The sequence below is a fragment of the Sus scrofa genome, chromosome 9 (assembly GCF_054392235.1).
Source record: "Sus scrofa isolate SSC_HxYL_T2T_F1_AM1 chromosome 9, Sscrofa_HxYL_maternal_Yorkshire_Landrace_v2.0, whole genome shotgun sequence".
Taxonomy (NCBI): Eukaryota; Metazoa; Chordata; class Mammalia; order Artiodactyla; family Suidae; genus Sus; species Sus scrofa.
Window position 1 is genome coordinate 82,760,408 of NC_139391.1, and position 22,018 is coordinate 82,782,425.

At 36.4% G+C, this 22,018-nt stretch overlaps 1 protein-coding gene and 1 long non-coding RNA gene across 9 annotated transcripts in view; one reads left to right on the forward strand and one right to left on the reverse strand.

Moving 5' to 3' along the window:
- Window positions 1-22,018, forward strand: part of UMAD1 (UBAP1-MVB12-associated (UMA) domain containing 1) — a 222,536-nt gene that overhangs the window by 178,044 nt on the left and 22,474 nt on the right. For 2 of the 8 annotated variants that reach the window (XM_021102421.2, XM_084977105.1), the window contains exon 4: window positions 3,894-4,087. The exons of the other annotated variants lie outside the window; for them this stretch is intronic. In XM_021102421.2, the coding sequence (XP_020958080.1) occupies window positions 3,894-4,087 (194 nt within the window). The remainder of the gene's footprint in view (window positions 1-3,893; window positions 4,088-22,018) is intronic. 8 annotated transcript variants of the gene reach the window in all.
- The window catches only part of LOC110262233 (uncharacterized), a 156,210-nt gene that overhangs the window by 30,187 nt on the left and 104,005 nt on the right, over window positions 1-22,018 (reverse strand). The window lies entirely within an intron of this gene.

Below are 22,018 nucleotides of genomic sequence, written 5' to 3' on the forward strand. Positions count from 1 at the left end.
GCAGACGCGGCTCCGATCCCGCGTTGCTGTGGCTCTGGCGTAGGCCGGTGGCTACAGCTCAGATTGAGCCCCAAGCCTGGGAACCTCCATATGCCGCGGAAGCGGCCCAAGAAATAGCAACAACAACAACAACAAAAGACAAAAAGACAAAAAAAAAAAAATATTAAGAATTAAAAAGTCATTCAATGCACATATTGACATAATTAGCCTATTAGACATAAATGAAGAGAGACTGTGAGTTAAAAGATCTAAAAGAGTTATTCAGAATGTATCATAAAGAGACATAGAAATGCAAAATTGTAGCATGGAGAATACTGATATTATAAATATTTAATACCATACTATCTGTTAACAAGTGATATTGTAATGAAATGAGGAAGCCTAACATGCATCTTAATTGGAATTCCAGAGGCAGAGGGGTCAAAATCAGAGAATGGGGCACAGTTAATACTTGAGAAGATAGGAGCTAATAACTCTCCAAAACTAGTGAAAGACATCAATTTTCAGATTTAGGAGCTCCCTAAAATTTCAAAAAGAATAAATAGAAATCTACATGAGACATATCGTAGTGAATCAGTACAACACCAAGGACAAAGATACCTTAAAAGATTGCCTCAAAGGAGGAAAAAAACTTAAAACTGACTTGTCAGTAACAACAATGGAATCAAAAGGCAGTGAAATAATATCTTCAAAGTGGTGAGAAAATATAATTGTCAACCTAGAATTTCATATTCAGCAAAATTTTCAGGAGTAAGGACAAAAAAAGTTCTTTTCAGATATACAGAACCTGGGAGAATCTGCACCAAAAGATCTTCTCTAGAGGAAATTCTAAATGATGTACTTCATGCAAAAGGAAAATGATCCCAGATGGAACATCTGAGCTGTAGAAAGGAATGATGAACTAAGAATGTGGTTCAGGGAGTTCCTGTTGTGGCTCAGTGGTTAATGAATCTGACTAGGAACCGTGAGGTTGAGGGTTCGATCCCTGGCCTTGCTCAGTGGGTTAGGAATCCGGCGTTGCCGTGAGCTGTGGTGTAGGTTGCAGACGTGGCTCGGATCCCGAGTTACTGTGGCTCTGGTGAAGGCTGGCAGCTACAACTCCAATTAGATCCTAGCCCCTAGCCTGGGAACCCCCATATGCTGCAGGATCGGCTCTAGAAAAGGCAAAAAGACAAAACAAACAAAAAAAAAAAGTGGTTCGTATGAGAATAAACCTAAGATAAAATTGATTTATAAAACAAAAACAGTAATGGCTTATAGCAAATAACTTAAGAAGGAAGTAGCTAAAATTAAAGCATTCTGAGGTCCTTGTTTTATGAAGGAGGATGGTAAAATCACTAACCTTTGGTCTCTATTAAGTATGTGTATTAACATTTCTAAGGTAATCACTAAAATAAGAGACACAGTAAAACTTCTAAATATAGTGGAAATTTAAAAATGAATAAAAACATCCAGTCAACTCAAAAAGAAAGTGAAAGAGAAGAAAAAGAAAGGGAGACAAAGAACATTCATAAGATCATAGAATAAATGCAAACGTATCAGTCACTATAATATGTGTAGGCTAACAAAATCCTACTGTTAAAATATTTATTAGATTGATTGGAAAGATAAACTAGCTTAGAAGAATTCTAAAAGTAGTATTGTGATTTACTAAAACCCATGTAAATCCTAAGGGTAGAGAAAGATTTCAAGAAAAAAGATGACCTAACTACAAATGTAGTCAGAATAAACATTAAGGCAAAAGGTATTATTAGAGACAGAGGGTTATTAGGTCATGGTAAAAGGTTTATTCACAAGGGAAATATGACAGTTCTAAAACTGCATGCCTTTAATAACCTAGATTAAAGTTACATAAAGTAAGAATGGACAGAAACACTAAGATAAAAGGAAAAATCTATCATCAGAGTTGAAGATTGCAAAATACTTTTTTTCTTGGTAACTGACTTATTAAATAGCCCAGGGATCAGCAGAAAACCCTAAGGATGCTACCAAAAAACTGTTAGATCTAATAAGTGAATTCAGTAAAGATGCTGGATAGAAAATCAACAGACAAAAGTCAGTTGTACTTCTACACACTAACAATTGAACTATCTAAAAAAAAGAAATTTTAAAAATGCCATTCACAATAGCATCAAACAATAACATACTCAGGAATAAATTTAACCAATGAGATGGAAGATCTGTACAGTGCATACTGATAACTCTAAGACATTGATGAAATAAATGAAAGAAGACACACAGTAATGGAAACATAGCCCTTATTCAGTGTTAAGTTGGAAGACTTAACATTGTTAAGATGTCCATACTACCCAAAACTATCCATAGGCTCAGTACACTCACTATCAAAATTCTTCATGGAAATGGAAAAAGCAACCTTAAAATTCATTTAGAACCACAAAAGGCCTCAAATAGCCAAAGTCATCTTGAGGAAGAAAAAAGCTGGAGGCATCACACTTCCTGATTTCATACTACATTATGAAGCTCTGGTAATCAAACAGTGTGAGACTGGCATTAAAGACTGACACATAGACCAATGGAACAGAATCAAGAACTCAGAAATAAACCATGCATATACAGCCAACTATTATTTGACAATGAAACCAAGACAATGAAATAGGGAAAGGATAGTCTTTTTAATAAATGGTGCTGGGAAAACTGGATATTTACATGCAAAGAATGAAATTGGACTCATTTTATGCTGCTTACAAAAATTAAGTCAAAATAGATTAAAGACTTACATGTAAAACTTGAAACTGTAAAATTCATAGAGGAAAACATAAGTGATAAGCTCTTTGACATGGGTCTTGGTGAAGATATTTTGAATATGATGCCCAAAGCAAAAATAAACAAGTGGGAACACCAGGCTAAAAAGCTTCTGCACAGCAAAGGAAACCATCAACATAATGAAAAGGTAACATACAGAGTGGGAGAAAATATGTGCAAAGACTATATATTTGAGAAGGTGTTAATATAAAAAAATATTTAAACACTCATACAACTCAATAGCACAAAATCAAATGATTAAAAAATGGGCAGAGGATCTGAAAAGTTGTTTTGTCAAAGAAGACAAAGCCAGTGGGTACATGAAAAGGTGATCGAGATCACTAACCATCAGGGAAATGCAAATCAAAACCACAATGAGATACCATCTCATACCTGTAGAATGGCTGTATCAAAAAGGAATAACAAATATTGATGAGGATGTAGAGAAAAAGGAACCCAGCAGTGGGTTGGAATGTAAATTGATGCAGCTATTATGGAAAGCAATATAGAGGTTTCTTTAAAAACAGTACTACCATATGATCCAGCAATCCCACTTTTGTATATATACCCAAAGGAATTGAAATCACTGTCTTGAGATATTTGCACCCCTGTGTTCATTGTGGCATAGTTTATTTTTATTTTGTTTTTTGTCTTTTGTCTTTTAGGGCCACACCTGTGGCATATGGAGGTTCCCAGGCTCGGGGTCTAATTGGAGCTGTTGCTGCCAGCCTACACCAGAGCCACAGCATCGCCAAATCTGAGCTGCATCTGCAACCTACACCACAGCTCACGGCAACGCCAGATCCTTAACCCACTGAGCAAGGCCAGAGATCAAACCTGCAACCTCATGGTTCCTAGCCAAATTTGCTTCTGCTGCACCGCGGTGGGAACTCCCATTGTGCCATAGTTTAAATAACCAAGATATGGAAACAACCCAAGTGTCTATTGACAGAGGAATGGATGAAGAAAATGTGATTGTTATAAATATAAACATACACTTGTGCAGCTGAGCCTTAAACAATGTGGAGTTTAGGGAAGCTGATCCATTGTGCAGTCAAAAATCTGCCTATAAACTATAGTTAGCCCTCAGTATATATGATTCTTCTGTATTAATGGTTTTGTGTCCACAGATTCAACCAACCTGGGATTATGTAGTACTCTATTTACTATTAAACAAAACCCCTGTATTAGTGGACCTGTGCAGTTCAAACCCATGTTGTTCAAAGGTCAACTGTATGTATAATGGAATACTACTCAGTTGTGAAAAAGAAGGAAATCCTGCCATTGGCAACAACATGGATGAAACTTGTGGACACGACACTACGTAAGTCAGAAAAAAAATGCTCTATGATCTCCCAGATAGGTGAAATCCAAAAAGACTGAACTGAAACAGAATAGATTGATGGTTGCTAAGGGGCGAGGGACACAGGGAGATGCTGGCCAGAGGTAAAACCTTCTAGTTAGAAGGTGATTAAGTTCCGGGGCTCTAACCTATATTTTGGTGACTAAAGTTAACAATACTGTATTGCAAACTTGAACATTACTAAGAGGGTAGATCTTAAATGTTTTCAACACACACACACAGGTAACATTGTGAGGTGATTAAGGTATAAGTACCTTTACTCTGGCAATCATTTCACAATATATGTGTCTACTGACTAATCACATTGTATTCCTTAAATACATAATATTATATGGCAATTATATTTTAAGCTAAAAAAAAAAAAAAAAAGGAGTAACATTTACTTCCCAGTGAAGGAAGGAAAGGAATGGGGGAGGTGAGGCAGGAAGACATAGAGTAAACTTCAGAATTCCTAGTAATGTCCTTTTCCCTTTAACTGAGTGGTAAAATATGGGTATTTGTCGTATTTTGTCCTTATGCCTTACATATATTTTAATATATTATCTCCTCATTGTTTAAGAAATGAAATAAAATACACAGTGGGGATGGGGTAAGGAAGTGTGCAAACAGCAAGGATGACCACTTTTTTTGAGGCATTTTACCACAGAGGAGAACAGAACAATAGAACAATAGGAGGAGGGAGATAACGAATTTAAAAAAACTTTTTTAAAGAAGATTTTATACCGTCTTGGGTGCTTATAGGAGTGCTCTAGTAAAGAGGTGAAAAGTCATAATGAGGAAAAAGAAGGGGTAGTTTCAAGAATAAAGTTCTTGAGAAGTGATGCAGTGGACAGATGAATAGTTTGGCCTTAGGGACAGTTGATCCAATTTAATGGGGGGGAAATTATATAGTATTAGTGGCAAGTAGGTTGATAGATTCGTTGGCAGGAAGTGAAGATGATCTCTGGAGACTTTTTTTACCATAAATTTAAAATGAGACCAGTCAGCATGATTTTATGCTTTCTTCCAACCCACATCCAGGCACTCAAGAGAATGTAGGTTTGAAGTTGGGGTCAAATTGGGTTTAACTGGGGTTGAGGTTTTACTAAATGAAAACTAGGTAGGAACAAACAAGGCACTGGAATTGAAGGGATGAGCAGTGAACTAATTATGGTGATGAAACACAGAATCCAAGATGGATAAAGAAAGAAAAGATATGATATCATGGACAGTGAAAAAGCGGCTTGACCATCTTTGTGGATCACTGAATTCCCAGAGTGCAGCTTCTATAGTGTGTGAAGTAGATTATTAGGAGGTGGTACTGAACTTGTACAATGCATGGAAATAGGTTCTCGGGTATTTTTATTATTAATCTCAAGGTATGCAGTGACCATTGAAGTACACAGCTGTTGTGATAGACAAAAAGGATTTTGGAGGACATGGAACTGAAAGGATGGAGTTTTGGATGGGTTGTGTATTCATGGTTTTCAATACTGGCTGCACATAACCTGAGGAACTTTCAAAGAAATGTTAACGCCCAGCCTCTTCCCTAGACCAATTAAATCTGGATCTCTCCCCAGTGCATTTGGTGGGGAATTGCTATTTCTTTTTCCTTTTTTTCATATTTTTTATTATAGTTGATTTACAAGATTGTGTCAATTTCTGCTGTACAGCAAATATATGCATTTATATACATTATTTTTTTTTCGCATTATCCAGGAACTGCTATTTCTTAAGAGCAACCCATGTATTTAGAAAGTGCATTCAGGGTTGAGAACTATGAGTCTATATGAATGCTGGCCTTGCCAAGAATGATCCTAAGAGAAATGGTAGAGAAAAGTGTGGTGAGCTGGGGAAGTAAGGAGAGATGATTCAGAGGATCAGTGTTTCCTTGAAATGTGCTGAGCTCAAGTTGTTTCTTATACTATGTGCACTTGATAAACGGTAGCTGCTGTTATTTTTGTTATCATCACCATTAGTATTATGGACAGTGGCAACAGCAGTCTGTATATTTTATTAACTTTTCAAAGCATCCTTCAAAAGGTTAAAACCCACTAATTTTAGATGATCATCAAGGAGGGTTCCAACTGAGTTTGGAAAAACAAAAAACAAAAAAACAAAACTTCGGAGTTGGCAGTATTGTTAATTGACACTTCCAGAGTAATACTACAGCAAGAAAGAGATGCAGCCCATCAGTGCCTGATTTGGCAGTTTGCAGGCATCAAACCTGGAACAACTCCTGCCCTGGAGCCAAACAGTTGCCTAATGGACTATTTTCTCTTGTCCAATCTAAAGGCTAAGGCAGCTGATGATGAGTGTTTCCACACTAATAGGAACCTAAAAGCCTTAGTTGTGTTTCAGTGTTCCTATTGTTGAGTTGGGAGTCAGGAGAGGAGATGGATGTTAAACATAGAACACTAATATTTAATGTTTTCCAGTTGCTTTGTGTGTATCACTTACGGTCTTGGCCTTTCCCCACAAAGAAACAGTGTTATTAGTCAGGGTGCACAGTACTATTTAAAGTTAATGTGTACCTGTAGGTACCCTAGTGATACCTCAAGGTGTTGTCACACTAAAGGCAAGATATTCTAACAATGTAGCATCAATAATCTTATTTTTGTGTTTCACATGCAAAAGCATGTTTTCATACATATTCACTGGCTCACCAGGAAAGGTGGCTGGCAAACATCTTAGAAAAGACAATGTCAAAGAAAGAATTGGAAACATCCGAAATGGAACATTCCAGATTAGTTCTCTTCTGTTTTGAAGAAGATACATCTCCCCCTTTATATCCAACCAGATTTTACTTTACTGTAGAGACATAACCTCTTGTTTTATTCCCAGTCTTTCTTCCATGGTAGTTCCTGCCAGCTTGTGTTTTAAATGAGTAAAAGAGCTAATTTAAAAACCTATCACTTGATACAGGAAGACACACTTTTTTCCATGGCCCTACATAGAGCAAAAATAATGACAAGACTGGATGATGAAACTTTCCAGTAAATAATGTAATTCCTGTACAGTGTCCCTGTTGGGTAGCAAAGGCAGAAAACTAAAGTTTATTTTATAAATCAGTGATCTTTTAAATATTTCAGCTGTGTTTCTATCCTAATTTTACACCTGAAATTCGCACCTCTTTATTTACTAATTGTGTGACACTGACTTCGCTCTCTGAGCTCCAGTTCTGCCTCTGTAAAATTACGGCGACTCTCTGGCTTCTCACAGGGGGCTATTAAATCAAATGAGGAGTACCTGTTGTGGCTCAGTGGAAATGAACCCGACTAGTATCCATGAGGATGCAGCTTTGATTCCTGGACTCTCTCAGTGGGTTAAGGATTCAGCATTGCCACAAGCTGTGGAGTAGGTTGCAGACATTGTTCTGATCCTGTGTTGCTGTTGCTGTGGCATAGGCCAACAGCTGCAGCTCCAATTCAACACCTAGCCTGGGAACTTCCATATGCCACACTTGTGGCCCTAAGGGGAAAAAAAAATGGCAAATGAGGTTATGGATGTGGGACACTTTGTAAATTAGAAATTGCTAGTTGTAGTGGTTTTTGTCCTCGTTGACATTCCATGTTCGTTGTTATCATTGCTAAATTTCAAATCTAAAAGATGGACCTTAATTTATTTTGATAAGCATGACCAAAATCTAGACAGGTTTAAAACTTGATTTGGCATTTACAATACGAGAACATAAGAACTTAGGACATTTAAAAGTTTTTGTTATGAGCCATAATAAAAATTTAGAATGCATGGAGTTCCCGTCGTGGCACAGTGGTTAACGAATCCGACTAGGGTTCAATCCCTGCCCTTGCTCAGTGGGTTAACGATCCGGCGTTGCCGTGAGCTGTGGTGTGGGTCACAGACGCGACTCGGATCCCGTGTTGCTGTGGCTCTGGCGTAGGCTGGCAGCTCAGCTCCGATTACATCCCTAGCCTGGGAACCTCCATATGCCGCGGGAGCGGCCCAAGAAATGGCAAAAAGACAAAAAAAAAAAAAAAAAAAAATTTAGAATGCTTTATTAAGGTCAGAGAGGAGAATAGTGTTATGTTTTCTGTTAACCTGTGGACATTTTCCTGACAGTGCTGAGTAAAATATAGCAAAGCACATCAAATTGTCTTTCGATTATTTTGGACTGCTATTATGTGAATATTTTATTGGGAAGAAAGTTCGTTATCTGAAGAAAGCTATCATTACCCCAGGGAAAAAACAAAGAGCACATCAGTACATATTCTTCAGAAATCTTGATCACTGGAGCTCCACTGTTGTTTCTTTCAGCCCCCTTGAGAAAGTTCTTTTTTCCTCTGTTCAACAAATATTTCCTAATCACTCGTTCTATGTCAGGCATGGTTCTCAGGGTTGGAGATAGAATAAAATTATGGACCAGATAGACATGGTCCATTTCCACCCAGAGTGCTCTCGGTCCATAGGTTATTCTGAAGGCAGTTACAACAACCCTGTACAGTCTCTTCTGACAGTGAAAGGGAGGTCGTGCATCATCTCTGCCAGGGGGAGAATCTTGCCATTTCTTAAACATGATTCTATTTTAAGAAAGCCCATCTCATACTGCCGGCCCTTCAAACAGCAGTCTGGACGCACAAATTTAAAAATCTATTTAGTGAACCTATTGTGCAGAAATGAAATAGAGTCCCCTTGCCACTTTAAGTGAAAAAAGCCCTACAAGATGCCATAGTAAGCCCCCTGCTTTTAAAGTTGAACACTTGACTGCAAAGTTTGTTAAAGGTCAATAGCTTTGGCATGCAGGTGTCTATTCTTGAGATTGCTGCCAAAATGAACCTCTTTCTTGGCCCAATCAATTGCTCATTGGGTGCTTCTAGAGCTACAATGATTGCTAAAGACTGGCAGATTCCCCTGTGAGGAATAGTGAACCTTATTTTAAAATGAAAGATCCTCAGGACCGAGAGTACTTTTCTCCTCATGGCTTCTACTGAGTTTAATGTACACTCTTATTCCATTTAGCCAGTCTCTGCATGGATTGACAATTAAGAATCCTATTTTTGTTGTTATGAATTGAAAAATGAAAGGAGATAAAGGAAACTACTTATAGTTATATTTAATATTATCTAACATTTTATTGTGCCATATAATTAAGTTGAGTTCAAACCTGTTCACGAGTATGGGACTTTACAGTAGGCTGGAGATAACCTTAAGAGCATATAGATAGGAAGACCGTTGTTGCTGTATTTTCTGCAATGGGGATTTCTTACCACCTCATGATTCTCAGATAAAATCTTTTCCATGTAGGAAAAATATTCCAGCTTTGGAGCCAGACTGACCTAGGTTACAATCCCACTTCCACAATTTACTGAATTGACATTTCTTGAACAGCTAACATGCCCCAGGCCCAGCAATGTACCTTTTGTAACCGCACCCCCTCCCCCAAACCCTTCCTCCCTCCAATCTCAGAAATCAGCAGGGAGTCTCTCTCTCCCTCTCACATAAAATTTTATAAGTTTAAAACTGAGGTTTGCTTACAATAACAAGCTGAGTGAGATGCTAAGTCTTGGTTTAGGACAAAATGATACTTTCCTGCTTGCCATCCTTGGGGAATGACCACTTTCATGTTGTGCATGACTACTTATCTTAAATTCAGAGCCTCCATCCCCCTGACTGAATAAAAATGCATGGCTGAAGTTGCTTTGGTGACTGCTCTGGTTTCTTTGCCTCTTTCCTCTTAACAAGAGGCTGCCACAGTTATCCTACCTATCCATTACGTGGTCACCTGCAGATCTGATTCCTGCAGAATCTTCATCTGAATCTCAAAGTGGGAGTGGTTGACGAGCAGGCACAGATGATGCATCATCCAGATTTTTCCTTCACCATGCCAAAATCTTCCCATTTCTTCTCTCGAGGTACAGCTCAAAGTTTGAGTTTCATATGTCATTTAGAACCTGATTATTTTGAAGTAGTTTGCCTAACTATACTTCTATTAATAACTCTGTGTTTGGTTAATTTCTCTTCTTAAAGGAGCCTAGGGGTGTTTTACAACACTGATTGCTGCTGTTAATTTCTTCCCTGACGTCACTTTGACACAGCTGTCATTAACTGATGTTCAAGTCAAAATGACAGCCCTTCTTTGGTATGACTCCACCTAGCACACAACTAGGATTTTTTTTTTTCTTTTTCTATTTTAGTTCAGGCTATATGTTCTCATTAAAGTTAGACTATAAAGAATGCAAGGCTAAATCGTTAAGTAGGTAAAATTTTTCTTAGGTATCTACCCTCCACAGATTTCTGATCCCTACTCCCCCAAAGTCATGGAAGACTAAGATGAAAAACTCAAATACAGCCACATCAAGTATTAAGGACCTTTTAATGTGCTATTTATAATTCATATGCTTCTAAAAAGATTTTCAGTTTGCACTACATAAAAGATTAATTTGTCAATGTTATCTCTCTATGATTTATGTTTTAAAACACTGAGAAACACAGATGATTTTTGTTTGCTTATAAAGGAATGCCCATCAAAGGTATGTTTTCAGGCTTCTGTAGTTGAGGACCTTCACATCACAGGGCTGCCATGAAAGCACACCGTGTGGACACCTGATTTCATTAAGCCTAATTTCTGCTCGTGTGGCTTATTTGTAATAGTGGAATACTCCTGAAACATTATATATGTATTATTGGAGAATGGACTTCTACAAATGCCACTATACACGTGTAGCTATTGGACACAAGAAACATGAATTATATTGAGTCTGAATTGTGCAGTGTAAAATACATACTGGATTTCAAAGACAGTCTGGAAAAAGGAAACTATCTCATATAATTTTTATATTGTTTTTTGAACTGACATTTTAGATATATTGGGTTAAATAAAATACATTTTAAAAAATTAATTCTAGCCACTTCCTTTTTCCTTTTTTACTGTGGCAAGTGGAAAATTTTAAATTATGTATGTGGCTCTCATTAATTTCCTTTTAATAAGACTGATCTATAGTGATTCTCTAATCCAACCCCTTCATTTTTGAGATAAGAAAACCAAATAGAATTTAGAGAAATTAAGTGATTTGTTTTATTTAAGTTACAAAGCATCTTAGTAAAGGAGTAAAACTTATGACCAGAAATTCCTCTCAAATCCTGAGGCCAATACCCTTCTCAGTTATACCTGCTTTTTGTGACTCTAATACTATTTATAGGAGCAAGTGTCTATCCTTCAGAATTCTTCACTGAACCCTTTAGTTAGAGCAAAGATTCTTTTTTTCTATAATGCAAATAAAAAATCCTTTTGTCTTATGAATTTGAAATTTCAGTTATTAGCTTTTCTTAAGATGGAGGTAGAAAATCTTGCAAATAAAATACTTAGGACAGTGGAAATATTTTTAAAAGTAGATCCAGTAAATACCATACTGGAATTTTCTTTTCTTTCTTTCTTTCTTTCTTTCCTTTTTCTTTTTTCTTTTTTTTTGTCTTTTGTCCTTTAGGGCCGCACCCGTGGCACATAGAGGTTCCCAAGCTAGGGGTCTAATAAGAGCTACAGCTGCCAGCCTATGCCCCAGCCACAGCAACGCTAGATCCGAGCTGCATCTGTGACCTACACCACAGCTCATGGCAACACCAGATTCTTAACCCACTGAGCGAGGCCAGGGATAGAATCTGCAACCTCATGATTCCTAGTTGGGTTCGTTTCTGCTGCACCAGGATGGAAACTCCCAGGAATTTTCTTTTTCTTTTTCTTTTTTTTTTTTTTTAAGGCTATTTATATTTATTTGCTATTTTAGAGAACTTGCTATTTTATTTATTTTTAATCATTATTTCCCCAATACAATTTTTTTTCTACTGTACACAATGGTGACCCAGTTACACATATATGTACACATTCTATTTTCTCACATCATCATGCTTCATCATAAGTGACTAGACATAGTTCCCAGTGCTACACAGCAGGATCTCATTGCCAATCCATTCCAAATTACACTTTTATAATATGGACATCCCAGAAATTTCAAATTTTTATTGGGTATGCCTTACCCCACACTATCATGTTAACTTATTACTGGGAAATATGCTAATAAGAGTGAGGCCTCTGGGCTATATATTTCCTTGGTAAATTGCTAGGCAACTAGTTATTTTCTCTTGCTAAGATTTAGCACTGTGTTAGTATCATTTGAGGTAAAGAATTGCCCATGTATAGAAAAGTCATTTGGAGCTCAGTTTTTTAAGAGCAATGTAGAGTGGTGTTGTGGTGCATGAACTATGACCTTGGACCAATTATTTAATGTCTCTGTGCCTCACTTTCCTTGTCTGTAAAAGTAGGGATAATAATACTTATATATAGGGTAGTCATGCATATTTGACACATATGTAATATCTATATGCATATGGAATAACACACATTTCATATATGTAATATATATGGCATAATATCCCATTATATCTCATAGTATCAATTTTATCTTAGTACAGAGGGAAGATAAAAAGAGCTTATTCTTGAAAATATTTTTAGCTTCTTCCTCTTCTTTCCTCTTCTTTCCCAGAAATCTTCCACTATTGAAGTAAGAGCTCCTGGTCAAATCTGCTTATAAGGACATCTTTTCCTTAGAGATATAAAAATTTTAATTTTCATTTGGTACATATCATAATTTTTAAAACACTTATAGCTGGAGATACTCTTGTTACAAATATCATAGCCATAAAATATCACATTTGTAAAATAAAATGTCAACACACAAGACTTTATTGAGGAGTTCATCTAAATAATAGTATTTTTTCCAACTGCACCAAAATAGTAAAATATTTAGGAAAGAAATTTTAACCAAAGAGATGAAAGACCTGCACACTGAAAACTATAAGACACTGATGAAAGAAATTGAGGATACAATAAATGGAAAGATGTTCTGTGCTCATGCATTGGAGGAATTAACTTTGCTAAAATGTTCAAAGCAGTCTATAGATTCAGTGCAATCCCTATCAAAATTCCAATGGTGTTTTTCACAGAGAAAAAATAATCCTAAAATTTGTATGGAATCGCAAAAGATTGAATAATTATTGAAGAAACAAGGCAATCTTGAGAAGAAAGAACAAAGCTGAAGGCATCATGCACCCTGATTTCAAACTATTTTACATATCTATAGTTATCAAAACAGTGTGGTGTTGGTATAAAAACAGACACATAGACCAATGGAATAGAATAGAGAGCTCAAAAGTAAACCCACACATTTATGGTAAATTAATTTATGACAAAGGAGGCAAGAATATACAATGGGATAAGTACAATCTTTTCAATAAGTGGTGTTAGGAAAATTGGACAGCCACATACAAAAGACTTGAACTGGACCACTCTCTTACACTATACATAAAAATCAACTCAAAATAGATATAATATTTGAACCTAGAACCTGAAACCATAAAACTCCTAGAAGAAAACATAGGTGGTAAGCTCCCGGACATGGGTCTTAGTGGTTATTTTTTTGGATGTGACACCAAAGCAAAGGCAGCAAAAGCAAAATTAAATATGTGGGACCTTCTGCCTAACCAAGGAAACTATCAACAAAGTTAAAAAGTAACCTTCAGGGCGGGAGAGAATATTTGCAAGCCATATATCCTAGAATAGGTTAATATCAAATATAATATTAAAAAAATTAAAAAGTAGTTCCCATTGTGGCTCAGCAGGTGAAGAACCCAATACAGTGTCCATGAGGGTGTGGGTTCTATTCCTGGCCTTGCTAAGTGGGTTAAGGATCTGGCATTGCTGCAAGCTGTGGCATAGGTCACAAATGCATTTCATATGTGGTTTTGCTGTGACATAGGCCAGCAGCTCCTGCTCTGATTCGACCCTAGCCTGGGAAATTCCATATGCTGCAGGTATGGTCCTAAAAAGAAAATAATAAAAAATAAGGGGTTAATATCCAAAATATATAAAGAACTCATACAACTCAATAGCACAAAAATCAGTAGTATGATTAAAAAATGGGTAGAAGATCTGAATAGAGATTTTTCCAAAGAAGACCTACAGATAGCCAGCAGATATATGAAAATATGCTTAACATCATTAATCATCAGGGAAATGCAAATCAATACCACAATGAGATTATCACCTAAAATCTGTAGAATGGTTGTTATCAGAAAGACAAGAGATAACAAGTGTTGGTGAGAATGTAGAGAAATGGGAACTCTTGTGCACTGTTGGTGGAAATATAAGTTGTTGCAGCCACTATGGAAAACAGTATGGAGGTTCCTCCAAAAATTAAAAATAGAACCACCATATGATCCAGTAGTTCTACTTCTGGGTATTTAAAGAAAAAGAAAACACTAAATCAAAAAGTTACATGTATCCCTGTTTATTGTGGCATTATTTATAATAGCCAAGAAATGGAAGCAACCTAACTGTCCACTGATATATCAATGAATAAAGAAAATGTAGGAGTTCCTATTGTGGCTCAGCAGGTTCTGAACCCAACTAGTATCCAGGAGGATGTGGGTTTGATCCTTGGCCTCACTCAGTGGGTTAAGGATCCTACACTGCCATGACCTGTGGTGTAGGTTGCAGATATTGCTTAGATCTAGTGTTGCTGTGGCTGTGGTAAAGGCTGGCAGCTGCAGCTCAGATTTGACCCCTAGCCTGAAAACTTCCATATGCCGCAGGTGTGGCCCTAAAAATAAATAATATATATATGTATATATAAAATATATATTAATATTATTCACTCATAAAAAAGGAGGAAATTTGCAACAACATGGATGGAGCTTGAGGGTGTTATGCTAAGGGAAATAAGTCAAGCAGAGAAAGACAAATACCATATGATTTCACTTATATATGCAATCTAAGAAAAAGAAAAGATTGGTGGCTGCCAGAGGGATTGATTTCTGGGAGGAGGCAAAAGGGGTGAAAGTGGTCTATAGATACAAACTTCATGTTATAAAATAAATAAGTCCTGGGATGTAATGTACAACATGGTGACTATAATTAGTAATATTCTATTGTATCTATGAAAGTTGCTAAGAGAGTAGATCTTAAAAATTATAATCACAAAAAAGATTATGTTTGCAACTGTGTGGTAATGGAGTTAACTAGACTTATTGTGGTGATCATTTTGCAATATATACAATAAGCATCACTTTGTTAATACCTGAAATTACTATAATGCATCAATTATATCTCATTTTTTTCAAAAGGCACTAGACATGCCAATATCCTTCTGGTCACTACTAATTTGTCTATTCTAATGGTCTAGTTTCAAAAAAAAAAGCTCGGGAGTTCCCGTCGTGGCGCAGTGGTTAACGAATCCGACTAGGAACCATGAGGTTGCGGGTTCGATCCCTGCCCTTGCTCAGTGGGTCAAGGTTCCGGCGTTGCCGTGAGCTGTGGCTCGGATCCTGCGTTGCTGTGGCTCTGGCATAGGCTGGTAGCTACAGCTCCAATTAGACCCCTAGCCTGGGAACCTCCATATGCCGCGGGAGTGGCCCAAGAAATGGCAAAAAGACAAAAAAAAAAAAAAAAAAAAAAAAAAAAGCTCATCCCACTAGTAGGTTTTTCTTAAAAAACTTGTTTTTCAAATTCATGGTGAAATTTTGATAATCTTTGGCTATGCTTTGGTAACTATACAAGATACTATTATAACATTGGACTTTAAAATTTGTTATGTCTTGAGGGTTAGATTTTGGCAACAAATAATTTTCAGTAATAGTTCTCAAATTTCAAGTATTTTACCATTTAAGTATGGCAGTTGAGTGATGTAAATTTAAAGGTCTTTCACTCACAAAATATATTTCATCATATATGCACTAAACATTCATTACCTTGCTTCCCTTCATGCTCATTACCCACCCCATTTCTTTTCATTGCCCACAGTTCCTTCTTTGTAACACTTCCCACAGTTGGCTTCCTCGTGTTTTGCCCAGTTTCCCCTCTGTACTAAAATCCTCCCCAAAGTAGCACCATGACTGTTTATTCCCCACTCTGTCTGGTGCCCAGCATTGTGCCAGACACACTATAGGGACTCATATTTTTTAAAAAGATGAATACATTTAATCTTCTGATTCCTAATTCTTTTTTCTGTATTATAGTTCCTTAGCCATTTTTATAACTATGATACACATTTTTAACTGCAAAAATGAAGGTCATTATACTCATTTGGCCAAATTGCTTAATGCCATTTGATTTCTTTACATATAGTTTTGAAATTCTTACAGTGTTTTAAGTTGGCAATCATCTTTTGATGTACTTAAGCCAATATTAATTAAGCCAATGAGGAATTTTTTTAACTTATTGTTACTAAATAAGGAAAGGAATTTTGGGAAGTTTCAGATACCACTGGAAGCTCTTTTGAACCAATGATATATTATCTGACATATAATTTTTGAATGATTATTTTTAACATTTGTTAATGTATCTTTTATTGATGCCTCTTTCAACTTGACTAGTCTCTGTGTATTTCTCCCCAGTGATTTTAACTGAATTTAACAGAATCTGTTATGCAGCTAAATGTATCAAAACACACCTATGGTCAATCTGTGTTTCAGTTTGCCTTCTCAAGGTAAAGTGACATACAATTAACATTTTCAAGAATAGAATTCATTTTAGCAGTTTTTAATTGGGTTGAAAGTGTGGTTTCACTGCAGAAAATCTCTAGTTTCTACATCAGCAGTTGGTCTGGTACCTAAATTGTTCACAGTCTGGTTAAAATTTTACTCAGTAACAAATGTAGTTCTTCCACCAAGGCAGGTAGAATCAAGTGACACTTCTCATGGTCTCAAAAATGACAGTGGAGGATATGCTGAGTTAAAGATTACTATTACTGAAATGCTTGTTAGAAGTTATTACTCTGAGCATTGTTACAGGAAAGGAAAGGGAGAAATTGGTGAAATCTTTGTTGGAATGCTGCCTTTATACCACCTGGGTTTGGAAGCTAGGAAATCATTATAAAATTGTAATTGGCTCTTTTATTATCCAGTCACCAAACTTAACAAGAAAAACAACTAGAAAGTGAAGACTACTTTCAGAATTATTAGGTAAATTATTGGGATTTCTGAAGGAAAGGTTTTTGAAAAGCTGTATATGCTCTGGCAATTCTATCATATTTTATTGCCAGCTTTATTTAAACTACTTTCTCAATTTGCAAGGATAATAAAATAATTTCTCTTGTTAAAAACTCAGTATGCCAGATTCAATGATATTAGTCTGTTATTTAAGTTATAATTAGATCTTATATTAATGGATTTCTTAGAATAAATTATTCCCCTTATGTCGATATTGAGATAATACTGAATGTGGTAGATAGACTTAACTGATATTGTCAAATTTCATTATAGTCAGCAAGGAAATAATAACTAACATTTACTGACTCCTTACTGATGGTGTTCCAGGAAGAATATTAAGGGGAGTTTTACTGGTGTACCCTAATCATTTCTCACAGCATCTTACTATTTAGGCTTACTTATTCCCATTTTACAGATAAAGAAACTAAGGCATATGAGGGTTAAGTAACCAAGGTACAGAAATATACAGCAGCTTTTCCAAGATGACATAGTTGGGGAACCCTTAACCAGCATGTTTATATTGTCTTTTATGCAGTTCAGCACAGTTTACTGCAAAAGCACTTGTGGCAGTATGCACAGAGAAGTTCATCCAGAATAAAATTAAGAAGTGTCACCAAGACGAAACCCAGAGCCAGGGATTATGGTCCTGGTGGATTGTGGGAGGTCTTCTGAAGGATGGGTGAAGGATAATACCACTCCACTACTCAGCCCAGCAACATTCATTCATTCAGCAGTATTTATTGAAAGTCTGCTATATGCCAGATATTCTGCTATGTGCTCTATATACAGTTGACTGGACAGAAACCTTGACTCATTAGATAAGACCCTGTCAATTGACTGGACAGGGACCCTGAGTTTGCATTTTTGTAGGAAATACAGGCAAAACACTAACTTAAATTAAAAATAGGGAGACAGAATTACATCAGGCCATGCTAAGTATAATGAAGGAAATCACCTGTGGGATGAAATAAAGAACAAGTGGATGGAGGGATCTACTTTAAGAAGGAGTGGACAGGGCAGGTATCTCTGAGGAGATGGTATTTAAGTTTTATATTGAAGCAAAGAGTGTTAGAGAGGACAGGGGAGCAAGGACAAATTAAAGTTTGTTGCCTTTTCACATTCAGATTGGGGAAGATTAAAAAAAACTGAAAAAACACCAAGTTTTGGTGGTGCTGTGGGAAAAAGAAAACCCTCTCACCCAATATATGTCTATTCAAGCACTCTAGACAACAATTTGGCAATATGTCTTGAACATGAAGGCAGTTTTTTATATTTACTTTAGAGCAGTTATTCTTAAAAGAAATCTGGAGTTCCTGTCATGGCCCAGCGGAAACGAATCCAACTAGGAACCATGAGGTTGCGGATTCTGTCCCTGGCCTCGCTCAGTGGCTTAAGGATCCGGCGTTGCCATGAGCTGTGGTGTAGGTTGCAGACACAGCATGCATCTGGCGTTGCTGAGGTTTAGGCTGGCAGCTGTAGCTCTGATTAGACCCCTAGCCTGGGAACCTCCATATGCCATGGGTGCAGCCCTGAAAAATAAAAATAAATAAAGAAATCTAATAACAATATACTCACTCATATTAAGATGCCATAAAAATTTTCTATCATCACTTTAGCTGTTGCAAAGAATGGGATCTTCCATATGTTGACACTTAAATATAAAACTATTACATCACTCTTTCACACATATCCGATGAAATTGAAATCCATATCAATTTGATACATGACATCATCCATTTAAAAAATACATGAACGAACTCTTATACAATCAGAAAATTTACATCATTCCTTTTTCTACTTGAATTTTCAGATTACTATCCTCTTCCCCCAAAGAATTTAATCCTTTATCTTGAAGGTCTTTTATTGATGATTGTACCATATTTCTTCACAACAAAAAATATTGGTATAAACTAATTAAAAATATATATGTATATTTACTATGACTATTGGTCAAGTGTTAGAAAATTTCTGAATTATTTTAATTATTCCCATAGTAGATAATCAAAAATATAAATATATTATAAATTATATAATTATTAAACTTGAAAAGTAAATTCTTATGGAAGAGCATCTCTTTTTAATAAAATTTTATTTATTTATTTATTTTGTCTTTTTGCCTTTTCCAGGGCCGCACCCACGGCATATGGAGGTTCCCAGGCTAGGGGTCCAATCGGAGCTGTAGCCACTGGCCTACGCCAGAGCCACAGCAACGCGGGATCCAAGCCGCATCTGCGACCTGCACCACAGCTCACGGCAACGCCGGATCGTTAACTCGCTGAGCAAGGGCAGGGATCGAACCCGCAACCTCATGGTTCCTAGTCGGATTCGTTAACCACTGCGCCACAAAGGGAACTCCAATAAAATTTTATTGAAGTATGGTGTTAGCTTCTGCTATACATCAAAGCGACTCACTTATACATATATTATTTTTCATATTCTTTTCCATTATGATTTATCACAGGATATTGAATATAGTTCTCTGTGCTGTATAGTAGGACCTTGTTGTTTATCTATCCTATATATAATAGTTTGCCTCTGCTAATCCCAAACTCACAATCTTCCCTCCCCCATCCTACTAGCAACCATAAGTCTGTTCTCTATTTCTGTTAGTTTGTTTTTGTTTCATAAATATGTTTATTTGTGTTGTATTTTTTTTTTTAGGGCCGTATCCATGGCATGTGGAAGTCCCAGGCTAGGGGTCAAATTGGAGCTGCAGCTGCCGGCCTATGCCACAGCAACACCAGATCTGAGCTGCATCTGCGAGCTACACCACAGCTCATGGCAATGCCAGATCCTTAACCCACGAAGGGGGGCCAGGGATTGAATCCACATCCTCATGTCAAGTTCCTTACTGCTGAGCCACAACAGGAACTCCCTTGTGTTGGTTGTATTTTAGATTCCACATATAAGTGATATCGTATGGTATCTGTTTTTCTTTCTGACTTACTTCACTTAGTATGATAATCGCTAGGTCCATGCATGTTGTTGTAAATGGCACTCTTTCATTAGAAGAGCATCTGTGAGTGAGATAGGAGAGCTTGATTTTTTTTCTTTAGTAACTAAATTCATGTATCTGAGGATGATTATTATTACAATGGAGCTAACAATAAAGAGAAGGTATTGAGCCATTAATAATTACAGGGTAGGGAGAGGCTTACAAAAGTATACTAGTGTTTTTTAAGTGCATCAGATGGAGTCTACAATATTCCTTTCAAGTTTGTCTAACTTATGCATTGCTTAGATGAAATTTTTAAATGATTTTGGATTTATGATTTTCAAAAATATGTTAACAAAAGAATGAAAATGTTTATGAGTCTGATTAAGTGTTTAAGAAAATAAAAAACACTATGACCAATATTTATTCCTTCTACTTGAAGATGTAGCTTTGATCTGCTGGAAATAAGGTGAAATTTTCACCATTAATCTATTTTCTGTCTCAGTAGATTTGCCTCTTCTCAATATTTCATAAAAGTAGAATCATATAATACACAGTAGTCTTTTGTGACTAACTTCTTTCACTTGGCATAATGTTTTCGAATCATCAGTATTGAAACATGTATTTTATTTTTTATTCCTTTAATTGTTGAAAAATATTCTACTAGATGGATATACCACATTTTGTTTATCCATTCATCAGCTGGGCTGTTTCCACCTTTTGGCTATTGTGAATAATGCTACTAAATAAGTGTACAGGTATTTTTTTTTGAATACCTGTTTTTAATTCTTTTGCATATATATCTAGGAGTGAAATGGCTGGGACAATAATAACTCTCTGTTTAAACATTTGATAAACTGCCAAGCCTTTTTCCACAGTGGCTGCAACATTTTACATTCCTACCATCCAGGAGTGATGGTTCCAATTTCTCCACATCCTAGGCAGCAGTTGATTATAACTATCCTAATGGGTGTGAAGTATCACATTGTAAGTATCTTGAGGTTTGGGAGGTTTTTTGGGGGGGAGTTGTTTGATTTTTGGTTGTTTGGTTTTGTTGTTTGTATTTCTTTCACGGCTAATGATGTAATGAATTCAAGCATCTTTTCGTGTGCTATTGGCCATTTGTATATGCTTTGGAGAAATATCTAGTCAAATCCTTTGCCCATTCTTCAAATGGGTTACCTGTTTTATTACGTTGTAAGAGTTTTTATATATTTTAGATGCTTGTCCCTTATCAGGTATATGATTTGCAAATATTTTCTCCCATTCTGCAGGCTGCCTTTTCACTTTCTTGATGGTGTCCTTTGAAGCATAGAAGTTTATAATTTTGATGAGGTCTAATTTATCTGTTTTATCTTTTGTTGCTTGTGCTTTGGTGTCATGTTTAAGAATCCATTGACAAATTTGAGGCCATGCAGATATGCCCCTATGTTTTCCTGTAAATTTTATAGTTTAGCTCTTACAGGACTTTGATCCATTTTGAGTTCATTGATATATATGTGTGATATAAGGGTCCTTGTGTATGTAATTGTGCATTTGTCCCAGCACCATTTGTTGAAATGACTGTTCTTCCCCCATTGAATGGTGTTGGCACAGTTGTGAAAAATCAGTTCACCATAGACATACAGGTTTATTTCTGGAGTTTCAGCTCTATTCCACTTATATGTCTATCCTTATGTCACCATCACATTGTCTTGATTGCTGTTGGTTTGTAGTGAGTTTTGAGATCAGAAAGTATGGGCCCTCCAACATTATTCTTTTTGAAGACTGTTCTGATAATTCTGGATACCTGGCAATTCCATATGAATTTTAGGATCAGCTTGTCAATTTCATCAGAGAAATTGGATCAGATTGCAACAAGAAAAGCATTGATTCTATAGATGACTGCAACTGATTTTTGTATATTGATCTGGTATCTTGCTGAATTTACTAGTTCAAGAATATTTCAGGGGGTTTCTTAGATTTTCCTATAAGGTCATGTC